The sequence below is a fragment of the Delphinapterus leucas genome, chromosome 16 (genome assembly GCF_059928025.1).
Source record: "Delphinapterus leucas isolate spDelLeu-1000000601 "Yukka" chromosome 16, BTC_Dleu_Yukka2, whole genome shotgun sequence".
Classification (NCBI taxonomy): Eukaryota; Metazoa; Chordata; class Mammalia; order Artiodactyla; family Monodontidae; genus Delphinapterus; species Delphinapterus leucas.
Window position 1 is genome coordinate 58,863,536 of NC_143144.1, and position 13,090 is coordinate 58,876,625.

A 13,090-nucleotide genomic window follows, 5' to 3' on the forward strand; every position below is an offset into this window, starting at 1 on the left:
CCGGAAACACTGACTTTTATATTGACCCACCAAGCTTCAGCATAGACAGTTAATTCATACATCTATGCCATAAAGTCTGGCTATCATTCTACTGGTGACCTTAGCGTCTCCAAACAAACACGTTGACCAGCCTACTTCAGTGTCATATCTAGTTTCTAGCACAACATCATATTTAGAAAACTCAGCTTCTGATTTTAGAGTTCCATAGAATTCCTGTTTCTAATTGATTTACTGTCTGATTTTTTGTGTGTCTTGCAGCATCCTTCAACCACAGCTTCATTTCTGAGTAGCATCACCTTTAGTTGGTATGACAGGTAGGAAATACCTGGAGTGTGGCTTGTCTATATCCCTCCCCCCTCACTCTCCTGAAAGTGATGGAAATCTTAATTTTAAAAGTGCCTGCCATGGCTTCCATTTCTCCTCTGCTTAGAGTCAGAGAATGTTAAAACATACAGATCAGTTTACTGCAGTCCCTTCACTGGGCAGATGGGGAAGCTGAGGAGAGGAAGGAGGGGCGTTTGCTCTTGGTAGCCTGAGGAGCTCCATGAAAAAAAAAAGGATAGGAGGAAAAGGAGGCAGTAGGACAGGAAAAGGGAAATTTGGGGTCAAGGAGGGTGGCACAGACTCGGGTAAGGGATGAAATAGCTGTTCTGGGCTTCCAGAGGATCTGGAGCAGCCGTCCTTGGCCTTTGTAGTTCCACGGACCCCTTTGGCAGCCTGGTAACACCCATGAATCCCTTCTCAGATGATGTTTTAAATGTGTACAATAAAAGACATGGGATTATAAAGGGAAACAAATATATTGAAATGTAGTTACCAAATTTGTGATATAGTAATACATGTGCTTCTTTATTAATGCATTAAATATCAAGACCTAATGCTGGCTGGGTTTAATAGTTTCAAAGCAGTGATGAATGTAAATGAGCCATGAAAACATCTGTGACTTTTGTTACCTGGTAACAAAGGCACAAGTACTCTGTTTTGGAACTGTGGTGGGTTGACTACATTCATATTAGAAGGAAAGGCTAAATTTCAGTTAGAAGCTAATAAAAGTAAAGATGTAATTTATTTTCCATCCATGTTCTCAAATCCCATGTTGAGGAGCCCTGATCTAGAGAGAGAGTATTAGAGGCAGCCCCCAGTTCTGCTCAGTTTCTTAAGGGCATCGTGGAGGCTCCTCAGGGAGATGCCAGGGCAGCAGAGAGGCAGCCAGTGTTTGAGAAGGAAGGAACAGGATCGGGGGAGGTGATGCACTTTTGGCTCTCAATTCAGTAGGACTCCTTCCCCTTCTCTTGTTTTCTCCCACCTTCCATCACCCCCACCCACTCCCTTTTCTGCTCTCCCCACTCCTGTTTCGAGTTCCAAGAGCTAGGAGCTGGGATAGTAGAGCAAGGGAGAAGCCCCATTCTTCTGTCCCTCCATCCTGGGACTGGATGGTTTTGACAGAGGCAGCGAGGAGACAGCCTCTGGTCCCAACCGCAGGGCCTCAGCCTGTGGGTCGCTCTTGTTCCAGCATTGTTCTGAAAGGCTTCAAGAAACCTCTGACGCTTGAAGATATCTGGGATATTGATGAAGAGACTAAAACAAAGACACTAGTCAGCAGGTTTGAAAAGTACATGGCAGGAGAGCTGCAGAAGGCCCGGCAGGCATTCCAGAAACGGCAGCAGAAGAACTCCCAGTGGAACCCTGGAGCCAGGCTGCATGGTTTGGACAAGAACCAGAGTCAAAGCCAAGATGTCCTTGTCCTGGTAACTTTCCCACGAGTGTCTGTTCGAATGTGCTGTATGTCTTAGGCAAGAGGACACCAATGTCCTGGTGAATCTGTCCTTTCATTTTGACAGCACTTTATACTTTACAGTGCATTTTATATTATTAGTAATATTCACAATACTAATAGTACCTTAGTGATGGATACATGGGAGTATAATGTAGTACTGATCTCTCTCATTTGGGGTATATTTGAAATTTTCCACAATAAAATGTTTTTTTTTAAACAGAAAAATAAAAGAATACCTTAGCATTACTAGAATCTGCACGTTGGTGGGATTTAGCATTAGCAGCTAATTTATTTTTTTATTCACTTGAAAATATTTATTGAGTACCACTGTGTGTCAGAGACCATTCTGGGCACAGGTATAAGGATCTGCCTGAAAGAGTCCTCACCTTTAGTGAGCTGGAAAATAAATAATAAACCAATACATACATTACTCTTTCAGAGTAGTAAGTGCTATTAAGAAAACATGTTAATGTGTCTGGCGTGAAGTGCTTCCTTAGAGTAACAGGAGAGGCTTCTCAGAGGAGATGACATTTGGGTAAAAATCCAAGCGATGAAAAGAGCCCATGAGAAGGAAGCGTATTTCACTCAGAGGGCGCAGGAGGGGGGAAGCTGAGAGGGGAACATGGTTGGCTTGTTTGGAGAAGGGAAAGAGGATGCGGGAGCATGGAGAGAGAGGCTGAGTGAGGGGTGAGGTGAGCTCGGGGAAAGGGGCAGGGATTAAGTGGTGTAGACCCTCATGGGCCATGGTGAGGAGCCTGGATTTTATTTTAACTCTGATGGAAAGCCGGTGGAAAGTTTTGAGCAGAGGCGTAATGCAATCAGATTTACATTTTTAAAAGCCCACTGAAGCAGCTGCCAGGAGAACAGATGGTTGGGAGGCAAAAGAGGAAGCTGGGAAGCAGGTTGAGGCAGGTGTTCAGGCAAGAGACCGATCAGATGGGACCTCAGTGAGAGAAATTACAGGAGGATGTCACTGAGGCTGAGAGGCTGGAATTGGGGGCCTGGTGGGGACTCCTGAGACAGGAAAAGGAAGAGGCGGGAGAGTGGGTGGTAATATCCCATGTAGTAGATTCCCGGGGTCGCTGAAACAAAGCACCACGAACCGCGTGGCTTAAAACAACAGAAATGTATTGTCTCACAACTCAGAGGAGGCCAGAGGTCTGAAATCAAAGCATCAGCTGGGCCATATGCTCCCTCTAAAACCTGTAGGGAAGAAAGCTTCCTTGCCTCTCCCACCTTCTGGGTTTTACCAGCAGTCCTTGGTGTTACTTGGCTTGTGGCTGTTTTCACTCCACTCTCTGCCTCTGTCATCATGTGTCCTCTTCCCCCATGTCTGTCTCTTCTTACAAGGACACCAGTCATATTGGAGTAGAACCCATTCCATGACACACTCTAATGACCTCATCTTGATTACATCTGCAAAGGCCCTGTTTCCAAACAAGGGCATGTTCTAAGGCACCGGAGGTTAGGACTTCAACATAACTTTTGGGGGGATTCTATTCAACCCATAACATCCCACAATAACCATGAACAAGAAGAGAATGGAAAGGCTTTTAAGCATCCGAAATATATATATATAAAATCACGCCCATGCCCTTCCCTCCCACGACGCCCCACAGTCCCCCAGTCAGAGGCTGTTCTTTGCTTTTACATGGTCTTCTCACCAGGTTTGTTGCCTGTTTTCCTAATCCAGAATAGATCCGAAGTATCAGGAGGGGGAGAGGGGAACAGTGATAGCAGCTAAAAGGGTGAATGGGATCAGGCAGTGATCAGGAGAGAAGACCAAAACCTGTACAAAGGCAGCAGGGCTCAGGGGCTAACACTTGGGAACTGTTCAGTAAAGACAGTCTTCCACCACGCAGCTCTGCAAGCACTGATGTTGTTTGGTTTTGTACCCAGGAAGAAACTAAAAAGAATAAAAAGAAGTCTGAGGCCACTAAAGACTTCCCCAAGTCCTGGTTGGTGAAAGCCCTCTTCAAAACTTTCTACGTCATCCTCCTGAAATCATTCCTGCTGAAGCTGGTGTATGACATCCTCATGTTCCTGAACCCTCAGCTGCTGAAGTGAGTCCCCAGGCCCTGGCTTGTCCTTGCAGGGCCTCCTCTGCCACTCTGCTTTTTGCCCCTTGTATATGCAGGCAGGAGCCTATTATCGAGTTTCCATTTTTTAAAATGCTCATAACTTTCTTCAACCTTACAGCATTGTGTTCATGAAAAGCACAAGGCATTTTTCAAGATCTAAAATGATCTGAAAAATCATTTAGATCCTTTAGCCTCCCTCTTTTCCACGTCCTTCTCATAGGAAGCCAGATGCTTCTTAGGGGTGCTTTCTTCTTAAACAGAACTGCTGTGAGCCGAGTCATGTCCAAAACGTGGGCCTCATACCCCAGGAGAGGCTTGTACATAGTCTCTGTAACCTCATTGCTCCACAGTCACGCATTCAGTGGGAGGTTCAGGTTAATCATGACAGGACTTCAGTCTGCCAGGATCTATGGAATGAACTATCCTCCAGAGGAAACCCTTCTAACTCACGCTGGATACAAGCCCTAATTCCTTTCCAGGAATCAATCAACTTGCTACATAACATCCTCTTTTACCAGAGGGTAGGGAAAGAGAGCGTCAAAGAAAGCATTGCAGTGGCAGCTTTGTGGAGCACACGTTATCCCGTCTCACGGTCATGGGTCGTCAACCCTTAGCCCTTGCTGCCTATCTCCAAAAAAGGCAAGAGTGCTGGCATGGCTGTGGAGCTCAGTCTTCCAAGAGCATTGAAAAATTCTGGTCACTTTTGTTACCAACCGGGTAGGATAGCGTAGCTGGCTGTGCACAAGGAGGGTGACGAGCCCTCGGAGGCTTGACGGCGCCACTTACTTGGTTTTGCTCTGGCAGATTGCTGATCTCCTTTGCAAATGACCATGACATATATCTGTGGACTGGGTATCTCTATTCAATCCTCTTCTTCGCCGTGGCCCTCATCCAGTCTGTCTGCCTTCAGTATTACTTTAAACTGTGCTTTATGCTGGGCATGAAAGTACGGACCACCATCACGGCTTCTGTATATAAGAAGGTAAGTGGAATATGCCAGGCATCACCAAAGAAAATCCCCCTTGTAAACGTGAGCATTTCTTCCCAGATTGAGGAAAATTTGACGGAAATAACTGACCTCAACACTGGATTTTGGCTAAACACACAGCCTTCTTTAGATATTTCTTTGGAGATGAAAATGAAAAGTGTGTATACAGACATAGAGCGTCTGTGTGTGTGGGGTGAGGTGCACTCCAGGGAAAAGCCGGCAAGCTGTTCTCTGCCCGGGATCTGCCTTTCAGCTTTGAAGGCTTGCATACCGTCCCTCTCTTCCTTCCTCTCTCCACAAGGTGACAACACCTTGGGACAGAATGTAAAGTCAGAAAAGAAGCTGGCCAAGGGCAGACTCTTCAGATCACCAACATTTAAACCAAATACTACATGAAACTTGGCTCATAAGACCTGGTGTGTCCATCTCAAATCACAATTTTGCCATAGACTAGAACGCTCTGTGAACCAGGACTCCATCTCCCCGGACTGACTTTTGCCTAGTGACTTCTTTTTCTCAGTCTTGAGTAACGACCAACACGTCCTCTGCCTGATTCCTTTTTTGGATTTGTAAATACCTTCACACTGGTTACTAAGTTCTGCAGACTTGGGAGCTATTCCATTTCCTTAAGACGATTTTCCCCATATTCCCTCTGACATATTGCTTTTAATGTTTAACTTTCTCAGAGCAACTTTATTTCCCTCCGTCCTAGACACCAAGGTGAATTCTCATTTTTTCCCTTAAGAAATGAAAGTAGAGTCAAGTATATCTCAATTTAAAAAATAAATAAAAAGAAATGAAAATAGTGACTACAAGCCTGAGGAGAAAATTCATCCATTAGGAGATGATGATACTTCTTATAGGTCAGAACATCAGTCGGTTGCCTTTTCTTCCTCTTTTTCGTCCACCACTGGAGTGTTCCATCATAGTGATTTCTCTGTTACAGTTCCTGATTTTATCCTTTGCTTTCCTCTCTTAAGACTCCAAGTGTATCTTTTGTCTTTCCTGAGTAGATGCTGACTCATCGAGAGACCCAGAGAGGTGATCCAAATGTCTTTAAATCAGAAGTCTGGTCAAGTTCTTTGAACTCCCAGATACCCTCACACTGGAATTTGTCTTCTCCAAAATTAAAATTTTAATCCCCTTATTCCTTCTGGAGATACTGTATTTCTGCTGGTTTGCAGGATATGAGGTCACTAACCAGGCCGTCTCAGACATTTCTATGAACGTACACTTTTACAATTGTGATGATTCATTTCCACTACTTTGATTCTTAATATTGATATGTTCCAAGTTTTGCAACTGTTAGAATCCATAAGGATAGAGCCCTTAATTCAAATAAATATTGCTACTAAAATAGAATTTTTTTAAAGATTTTGTTTGACGTGGACCATTTTTAAAGTCTTTATTGAATTTGTTACAGTATTGCTTCTGTTTTATGTTTTGTTTTTTTGGCCCCAAGCATGTGGGATCTTAGCTCCCTGACCAGGGATCGAACCTGCACCCCGGGCATTGGAAGGCGAAGTCTTAACCACTGGACCACCAGGGAAGTCCCTAAAATAGAATTTAAAATTGACTAATTTTATATGTTTAGATTATGCTTCATTTATGAAATGTTATGAAACATTTTTTACATCCATTATCAATTCTTAGCCCTGGGAAGTAACTGCATTACCCCTAGTTACAGAGAAGTAGGGCTTAGATCATTTCAATGCCTAGAATCACATAGACAGGACCTGCCTCTAGACAAGGGCTATTGGGACTAAATTAATGACTTTACCACTTCACAAAGATTTATTGAAAAAAGAAAAGTATAGTGATTACTTTGAAAGGTAATTAGATGTTACTTTTTGTTTTTGTTCTTCAATACCAAAGGGGAGGCATAGCAGTGAAATGATGTCTCTAGAACCTTGGTAGCCTAACATTTTAGGAAATTTCCTTCTTTTTACTGTACAACCAAGAATCCTGATATATTCTAAAGACTTTATTGATAGATTAAGATGACAGTAGAGCTTCTAGAAGGAGGATGAAGGTGATCTCTAGGGCCACTCATAGCCCATATACTGCCTTGTGGGAATTAGAAGAAGGCTTTCATTCCTCTGGAAAGATGTAGCCCACACCAGAGGGTGGCTTGGTGAGCGTAGTACAAGCTGGTTTCATGCAGCCACCACCCACCCCCGAGCCCCTTTTCTGGGAGCATTTGTACAAGGCACTGCTGTAAGTGACAGACTGTGGGTGTCAGCCTTCTGATCTCTCTAACAAGAGAGCAAGAGGCTCATGCTGCAAGATTCAGGCATCTAGATATTGCCCTCAAATTCCTGACAATAAGTCATTTTGCTTCCAGTGTGTGAACCCCGTAACTTTTCTCACCATTCTAAGATCTCTGTCCTGCTTGGGAATGGTTGCAACCTCCTCACAGTATGGCTCCAAATAACATTGCCACATTAAAGTCTGTAAGGCAAGAATGAATACATGCTTCTTCCTTTCATCCCTCCGTTCCTTCCATCCTTCAGTATTTGATTTCCCTACTGTATGCATGTGAAAGCGGTAGTGAATTGGACAGATGTAGCCCTTGTCCTTACAGAGTTTACAACTGGTGGAGAAATAGAAAAACAAAATTACACAGTGAAGTGTGGTGAATGTCATGGCAGAGGTAAGCATGGGTTGTTAGGGGAATACACAGGAGAAATATCTAACCTAAACTTGGGAGTCAGGGAAGTCTTCTGAGAAGAAGTTCCATCTAAGTTGACACTAAGAGATAAATAGGACTTTTCTGAGCAAAAAGGTGTGTGGAGGAACAGATGTTGGGGAAGGTAGGAATAGCAGGAAAGAGTGGTCAAGAATGAGAGAACACTGTGTGTAAGATTTAGTGGCAAGGACTTCCCTGGTGGCGCAGTGGTTGAGATTCCGCCTGCCAATGCAGGGGACATGGGTTCGTGCCCCAGTCCGGGAAGATCCCACATGTCGTGGAGCAGCTGGGCCTGTGAGCCATGGCCACTGAGCCTGCGCGTCTGGAGCCTGTGCTCCGCAACGGGAGAGGCCACAGCAGTGAGAGGCCCGTGTACTGCAAAAAAAAAAAAAAAAAAAAAAATGGATTTAGTGGCAAGAAGATCCCAGCCCTCTGGAAAAGTTGTGTCCATATGGAGCCCATCCTTCTACTGTCTTTCACTTCCTTCTTGAATTTCCCCTCTCACTCCCCAGTATCCTTGGCCTTGTCCAGGTGTCCCAATTCCAATCTTTGTTTTTAGGCGCTGACTCTATCCAACCAGGCCAGGAAGCAGTACACCATTGGAGAAACAGTGAACCTGATGTCTGTGGACGCCCAGAAGCTCATGGACGTGACCAACTTCATCCATCTGCTGTGGTCAAATGTTCTACAGATTTGCTTGTCCATCTACTTCCTGTGGGCAGAGTTGGGACCCTCAGTCTTAGCAGGTGTTGGGGTGATGGTGCTCCTAATCCCAATTAATGGGGTAATTGCCACCAAGAATAGGGCTATTCAGGTAAAGAAACAGTCACTGGGGACATGTTTATGTTCTTCAAAGTCTAAAGTCTTTTACTTCCTCTATTCTGACTTGTGATTGGAGTTTGAGCAACGCAAAGCTGGTAGAAGACTTGCCACTGTCTCAGATGAGCTTGGCTTTATCTTCCCTTTTCATCTTCTGACCACTCTTAGGGTTTATATACTCTGTCTTGATTCATGTTCCTCATTGGAAAGAGAAGAGCCGCCCAGGGACCCTGCATATAACTCTTACACCCTGCTCCACTGGGCTGTTCTTAGCACAGTGATTATTGGCCCTGTTTTGCCATCATAGTAATGCAAACCAGCCACACAGAGCAGTCACATGAGCAACCCAAACTTTAGGCCTAAATCCTGGCAATCAACCCTGCTACCACCAGGTAGCAGGGCTCCATGTGGACAGTTGTTAGCTATGCCAGAAATCATATTTTGGATGGGTGAACTCAGTGGCGTATGTCATTTACTCCATTTGTTTTGCATCCATTTAGTTGCAAATATTTTAAAAATATTTTTTGTATGTCCTATTTTGGGGGGAACACAGCAGCAAATTAGACAAGGCTCTTGCTCTTGTGGAACTTACGTTCTACTTGGGGTGGAGATTCAGGCCATAAACAAGTAAAAGCAAAGAAGGAAAATGTCAGTTATGATAAGTACTATGCAGAGAATTCAACAGGGTGATATGCTAGTGAGTGGGTGGGTGGCAGTGTTGGGTTATGGGATCAGGAAAGACCTCTGTGAGGAGGGGACATTGAGCTGAGCTCTGGACAACACCAACCTGAATGTGAAGGAGGAAGCCATGGCAAAAACAACCTAGGAGGAGGGCACAGTCGGGCCAAGGCTGTTAAGGTTCAGAAAGAAGGTGGGTGTGGCAGGGGCGGGGAGGCAAGGAGGAGAGTGGGAGAGACAGCCCATCACTGGGCACCTCAAGTTCTCGCCAAGTGACAGCCACAAGCACCACTGAGGTTTAGTATCTGCAGCAAATCTGGACCATCTCACATGGAAGTGTGTTCTGTGTTTGTTTCACTTTTTCCTGGCAGGTTAAAAATATGAAGTATAAAGACAACCGTTTAAAGATCATGAATGAGGTTCTCAGTGGGATCAAGGTGAGAAGCTGAGTGTAGGTGACTCTCTGGGCACAATGACGGCAACAGTGGGTTCTTAGGCTTCACAAACTTGCTAGAGGTTGTGGACTTCTGCTTCTGGGCCTGTGATGTGTCCCATGACTTCTGATTCATTAGCCCAGAAGTCTCCTGTTTCTTGTCCTGGTACTCCTCTCAGGACCTCTTTTGATCATGATTTCTATTTAATTATGTTAAATGGCTTGTTTTGTTTTTGTATTTTACTGTAGAGATTGTCAAACGTGCACAAAAGTAAAGAGAATGGTTTAATGATTTATTAAACCCCATGGATTTATCACCCACCTCCAGCAATTATCAGCATGACCTAACTTGTTTCATCTATATCCCCACTCTCCACTTCATGCCCTGCTAGATTATTTAAAATCAAATCTCAGATATTTTGTCATTTCATTTGTAAATACTGGGTATGTATTTCTAAAATAAGGACTTCATTTTTTTTAGCATAACCACGATACCAATAGCATACCTGAAAAAAAAAAATGAACAGTCCTTTGATACCATTAAATTTCCCCAATTACCTCATACATGTCTTTTTAATTTAATTTTATTTTACCATTGGTTAGTTTGAATAAGGATCCAAAAACTGTCCACACATGGCATTTAGTTGACAGTGCTTTTGATCTACAGTAGTCATTTGGTCATTTTAGAGAAAACAAGTTGTCTTGTTCCAACGTTTCTTGTAAATTGGTGGTTAGATCTAGAGGCTTGAGTATATTTTGGCTTGCTTGTTTTTTGTGTTTGTTTGTTTGGGGTGGGGTTGACGGGCAAGGATACTTTCAGAGAGTGCTTGCTTCCTAACTTAGCGATGATGAGTGCTTATGGGGTCCAGGCGTTGTCAGCCTGACTCATCCCTTACTGTGTTTCCTGCTGTTCTTTCACCCAGAGTAGTGACTTGTGGCCCGGGCAGCACATTTCAATCCCCTGGGAAGTTTGTAAACCCACTGAGGCTTGGGGCCTACTTCAAACCATTTTTTTGGACTCTCTGGGGGTGAGGCTCAGGCATATATATATGTATAGATAGATACACGTGTGTGTGTATATATACATTTATTGAAAGCTCCCTAAGTGATTCTAAATGTAGCCAAAGTTGAAAACCACTGTCATAAAGGCTTTAGCAGCCACTGATGACCATTGCCTTCTTCTGTTATTTCATTAGTAGTTGCAAAAGGGTGATGTTTTAATTCCATTATTCCTTTGCCATTGCTTAGCTGGAATTGTGTAATGAAGAATGATCTTTAATCAGCTAGTTGGTTACCCTAAAATAAAGTTTGTACAGGATAGGCAGGATAAATACAGGCTTCTTTCCTCTATTTACTAGTTTTCAAAATAATGCATTTTCATCCTTCAAAGGTGACCAATAAATTCTTTTTTAATATATACGTTGTTTTTGAATTCATGGACTTTAATATTACCCTAAACCTCTTGAAAATGAAAAAGAGGCCCCTTTGAACATCCTGCTATTTCTCCACACAGAGCTCTATATGCCTTCTTGCCAATGTGGCAAAATGAAAACATAGACCTGGTTTCGGGTCTCAGCTCTACCACTCACTAGGATGGTGACTTTGGGCAAGTTACTTAGTCTCTCTCAACCTGTTTCCTTATTGTTAAAATGGATGCAGTAATTCTGTTAGAGTAGGTGACTACCTCTTCCTGGTTTGCCCAGAACTTTCTGGGTTTAGCACTGAAAGCCCCATATCCTGGGCAACCTTTAATCCCAGGCAAAGTGGGACAGTTGGTCACACTTAGGACTAAGTAAGATAATGTATATAAAACGTTGTATACCTAGTAAGTTGTCAACAAATACAAGTTACCTTTCTGTAATCGCACTTTATAATCTGAATTTCTACTTCCCCAATTTTGGGGAGCATATCCTAAAACATGGGTGGATGGTATGCACCTGATGTCTTTTTGGGGCACCAGTGTGAGCTGTGCTCTTTTCTATCCTATTAGATCCTGAAATATTTTGCCTGGGAGCCTTCATTCCAAAACCAAGTCCACGACCTTCGTAAGAAAGAGCTCAGGAACCTGCTGACGTTTGGGCAGTTGCAGTCTGTGATGATATTTCTCTTATACTTAACTCCGGTGCTGGTGAGTGACAGGAGTCAGTGGGCTGGGTCAGCTTCCTGGAGAAGAAGGTCTGTTTAGATAGACTGCCCGCACCTGTAGGCCTGACCCTGAAATCCAGGGGTTCATCAAGTCCTCATGCTGCTATTCCTACCTCATGTCCCCAAATCTAGTTTCACCCTTGTGCACAATTTGGTGGTCTTGCCGCCCAGAGCAAGTTTCCAGGGGGTTCAGCATGAATGTGGTATCCAGGCATGGTCTGCGTGGGAAGGCTTCTCATCTTCTTGGGGAGGCCGCGTGGGTCTGTAGCGGAAGGAAAACTGATAACAGGAACCAGGAGACTCGAGCTCTGGTCCCAGCAATGCCATTAGTTGACTTTATGACCTCAGGCAAGATATTTCCTCCTCTTCTGGGCTCAGGTTTCTCATCTGTAACATGGGAGGGTTGAGGTAATCCCTAAGACTCCTTCAACTCTGATACAGTACTGTGTTCCTGAGACTTAGAACAAGGCTGCTTGATCCCTTTTAGGAATAAATCACTGATGGCTTTGCTTTTCCAGGTGTCTGTGATCACATTTTCCGTTTACGTCCTGGTGGATAGCAATAATATTCTGGATGCAGAAAAGGCCTTCACCTCCATCACCCTCTTCAATATCCTGCGATTTCCCATGAGCATGCTTCCCATGATAGTATCCACCATGCTCCAGGTAGGTAGGAACTCTCACTGCTAACTGATTAGCTCTGGTTAAAAGCCTTAGAGTCCAGAATGACTGGTCTGTCATATCTCATTTCTAGCTTCTGCTGGTGAACCTTCAATTAGAGAGATTTTTTTGGTCTCTGGAGACCAACAGTTTGATTTAGTAAAATCACAAGCTCATTGAGCCCCAGTTTTTCTGACTATAAACTGAGGATAATCATCCCAGTCTCATCCATCTCCTTGTGAGGTATTTATGGAGCATTAGGGAAACATGGCACAAAAGGAGAGAAAAGGCTTCTCTTTGGATGAAGCCACATACATGGTGGTAAAACCAAATGCAACCTGGGAGCCTCAAGGTGTCAGAAAATGGGCCATAGGGAGTGTTTGGGTCCTGAAAACTGAGCACAGTCACTGAGATAGACCAGGTACCAGACCTCAGGAGGACGTTCACAGGGCAGGTGGCAGACTGGTGAGGCAGCCAGGATGACAAAGTGTGGCGACCTGCATTCATCCTGGAGATGGCTGGCTTCAGACAGCTCAGGCCATAGGAAGGACTGGGGTTTAGGAAAAGACCTCTCCCGGTACTGGAGGGTGTTAAGGAAGGCCGATAGATTTGGCTGATAAAGAAATAACATGCTCTTTTTAGATTCAGATAGTTTATCGCATAGAGAGCAAAAGCAGGATCAGCAGTGGTGACAGCTCCCTGCATGACAAAGGGGCCCGATGACCATGGCATGTGGACAGTGAGGCACCATATGGGTCATGGACTCAGTTAAAGAAGAACATGCCAGGGGCCCAGTTACCAGAACCAGACAGAAGTTTTGT

The 13,090-nt window shown here is 44.1% G+C and overlaps 1 protein-coding gene across 1 annotated transcript in view; it reads left to right on the forward strand.

Annotated features, from left to right (window-relative positions):
• ABCC2 (ATP binding cassette subfamily C member 2) overlaps positions 1 to 13,090 on the forward strand; it is an 80,938-nt gene that overhangs the window by 24,080 nt on the left and 43,768 nt on the right. The window contains exons 6-13 of the mRNA XM_089898026.1: positions 259 to 314; positions 1,514 to 1,748; positions 3,677 to 3,840; positions 4,663 to 4,840; positions 8,095 to 8,349; positions 9,404 to 9,469; positions 11,456 to 11,593; positions 12,129 to 12,275. Coding sequence (XP_089754152.1) covers positions 259 to 314; positions 1,514 to 1,748; positions 3,677 to 3,840; positions 4,663 to 4,840; positions 8,095 to 8,349; positions 9,404 to 9,469; positions 11,456 to 11,593; positions 12,129 to 12,275 — 1,239 coding nt within the window. The remainder of the gene's footprint in view (positions 1 to 258; positions 315 to 1,513; positions 1,749 to 3,676; positions 3,841 to 4,662; positions 4,841 to 8,094; positions 8,350 to 9,403; positions 9,470 to 11,455; positions 11,594 to 12,128; positions 12,276 to 13,090) is intronic.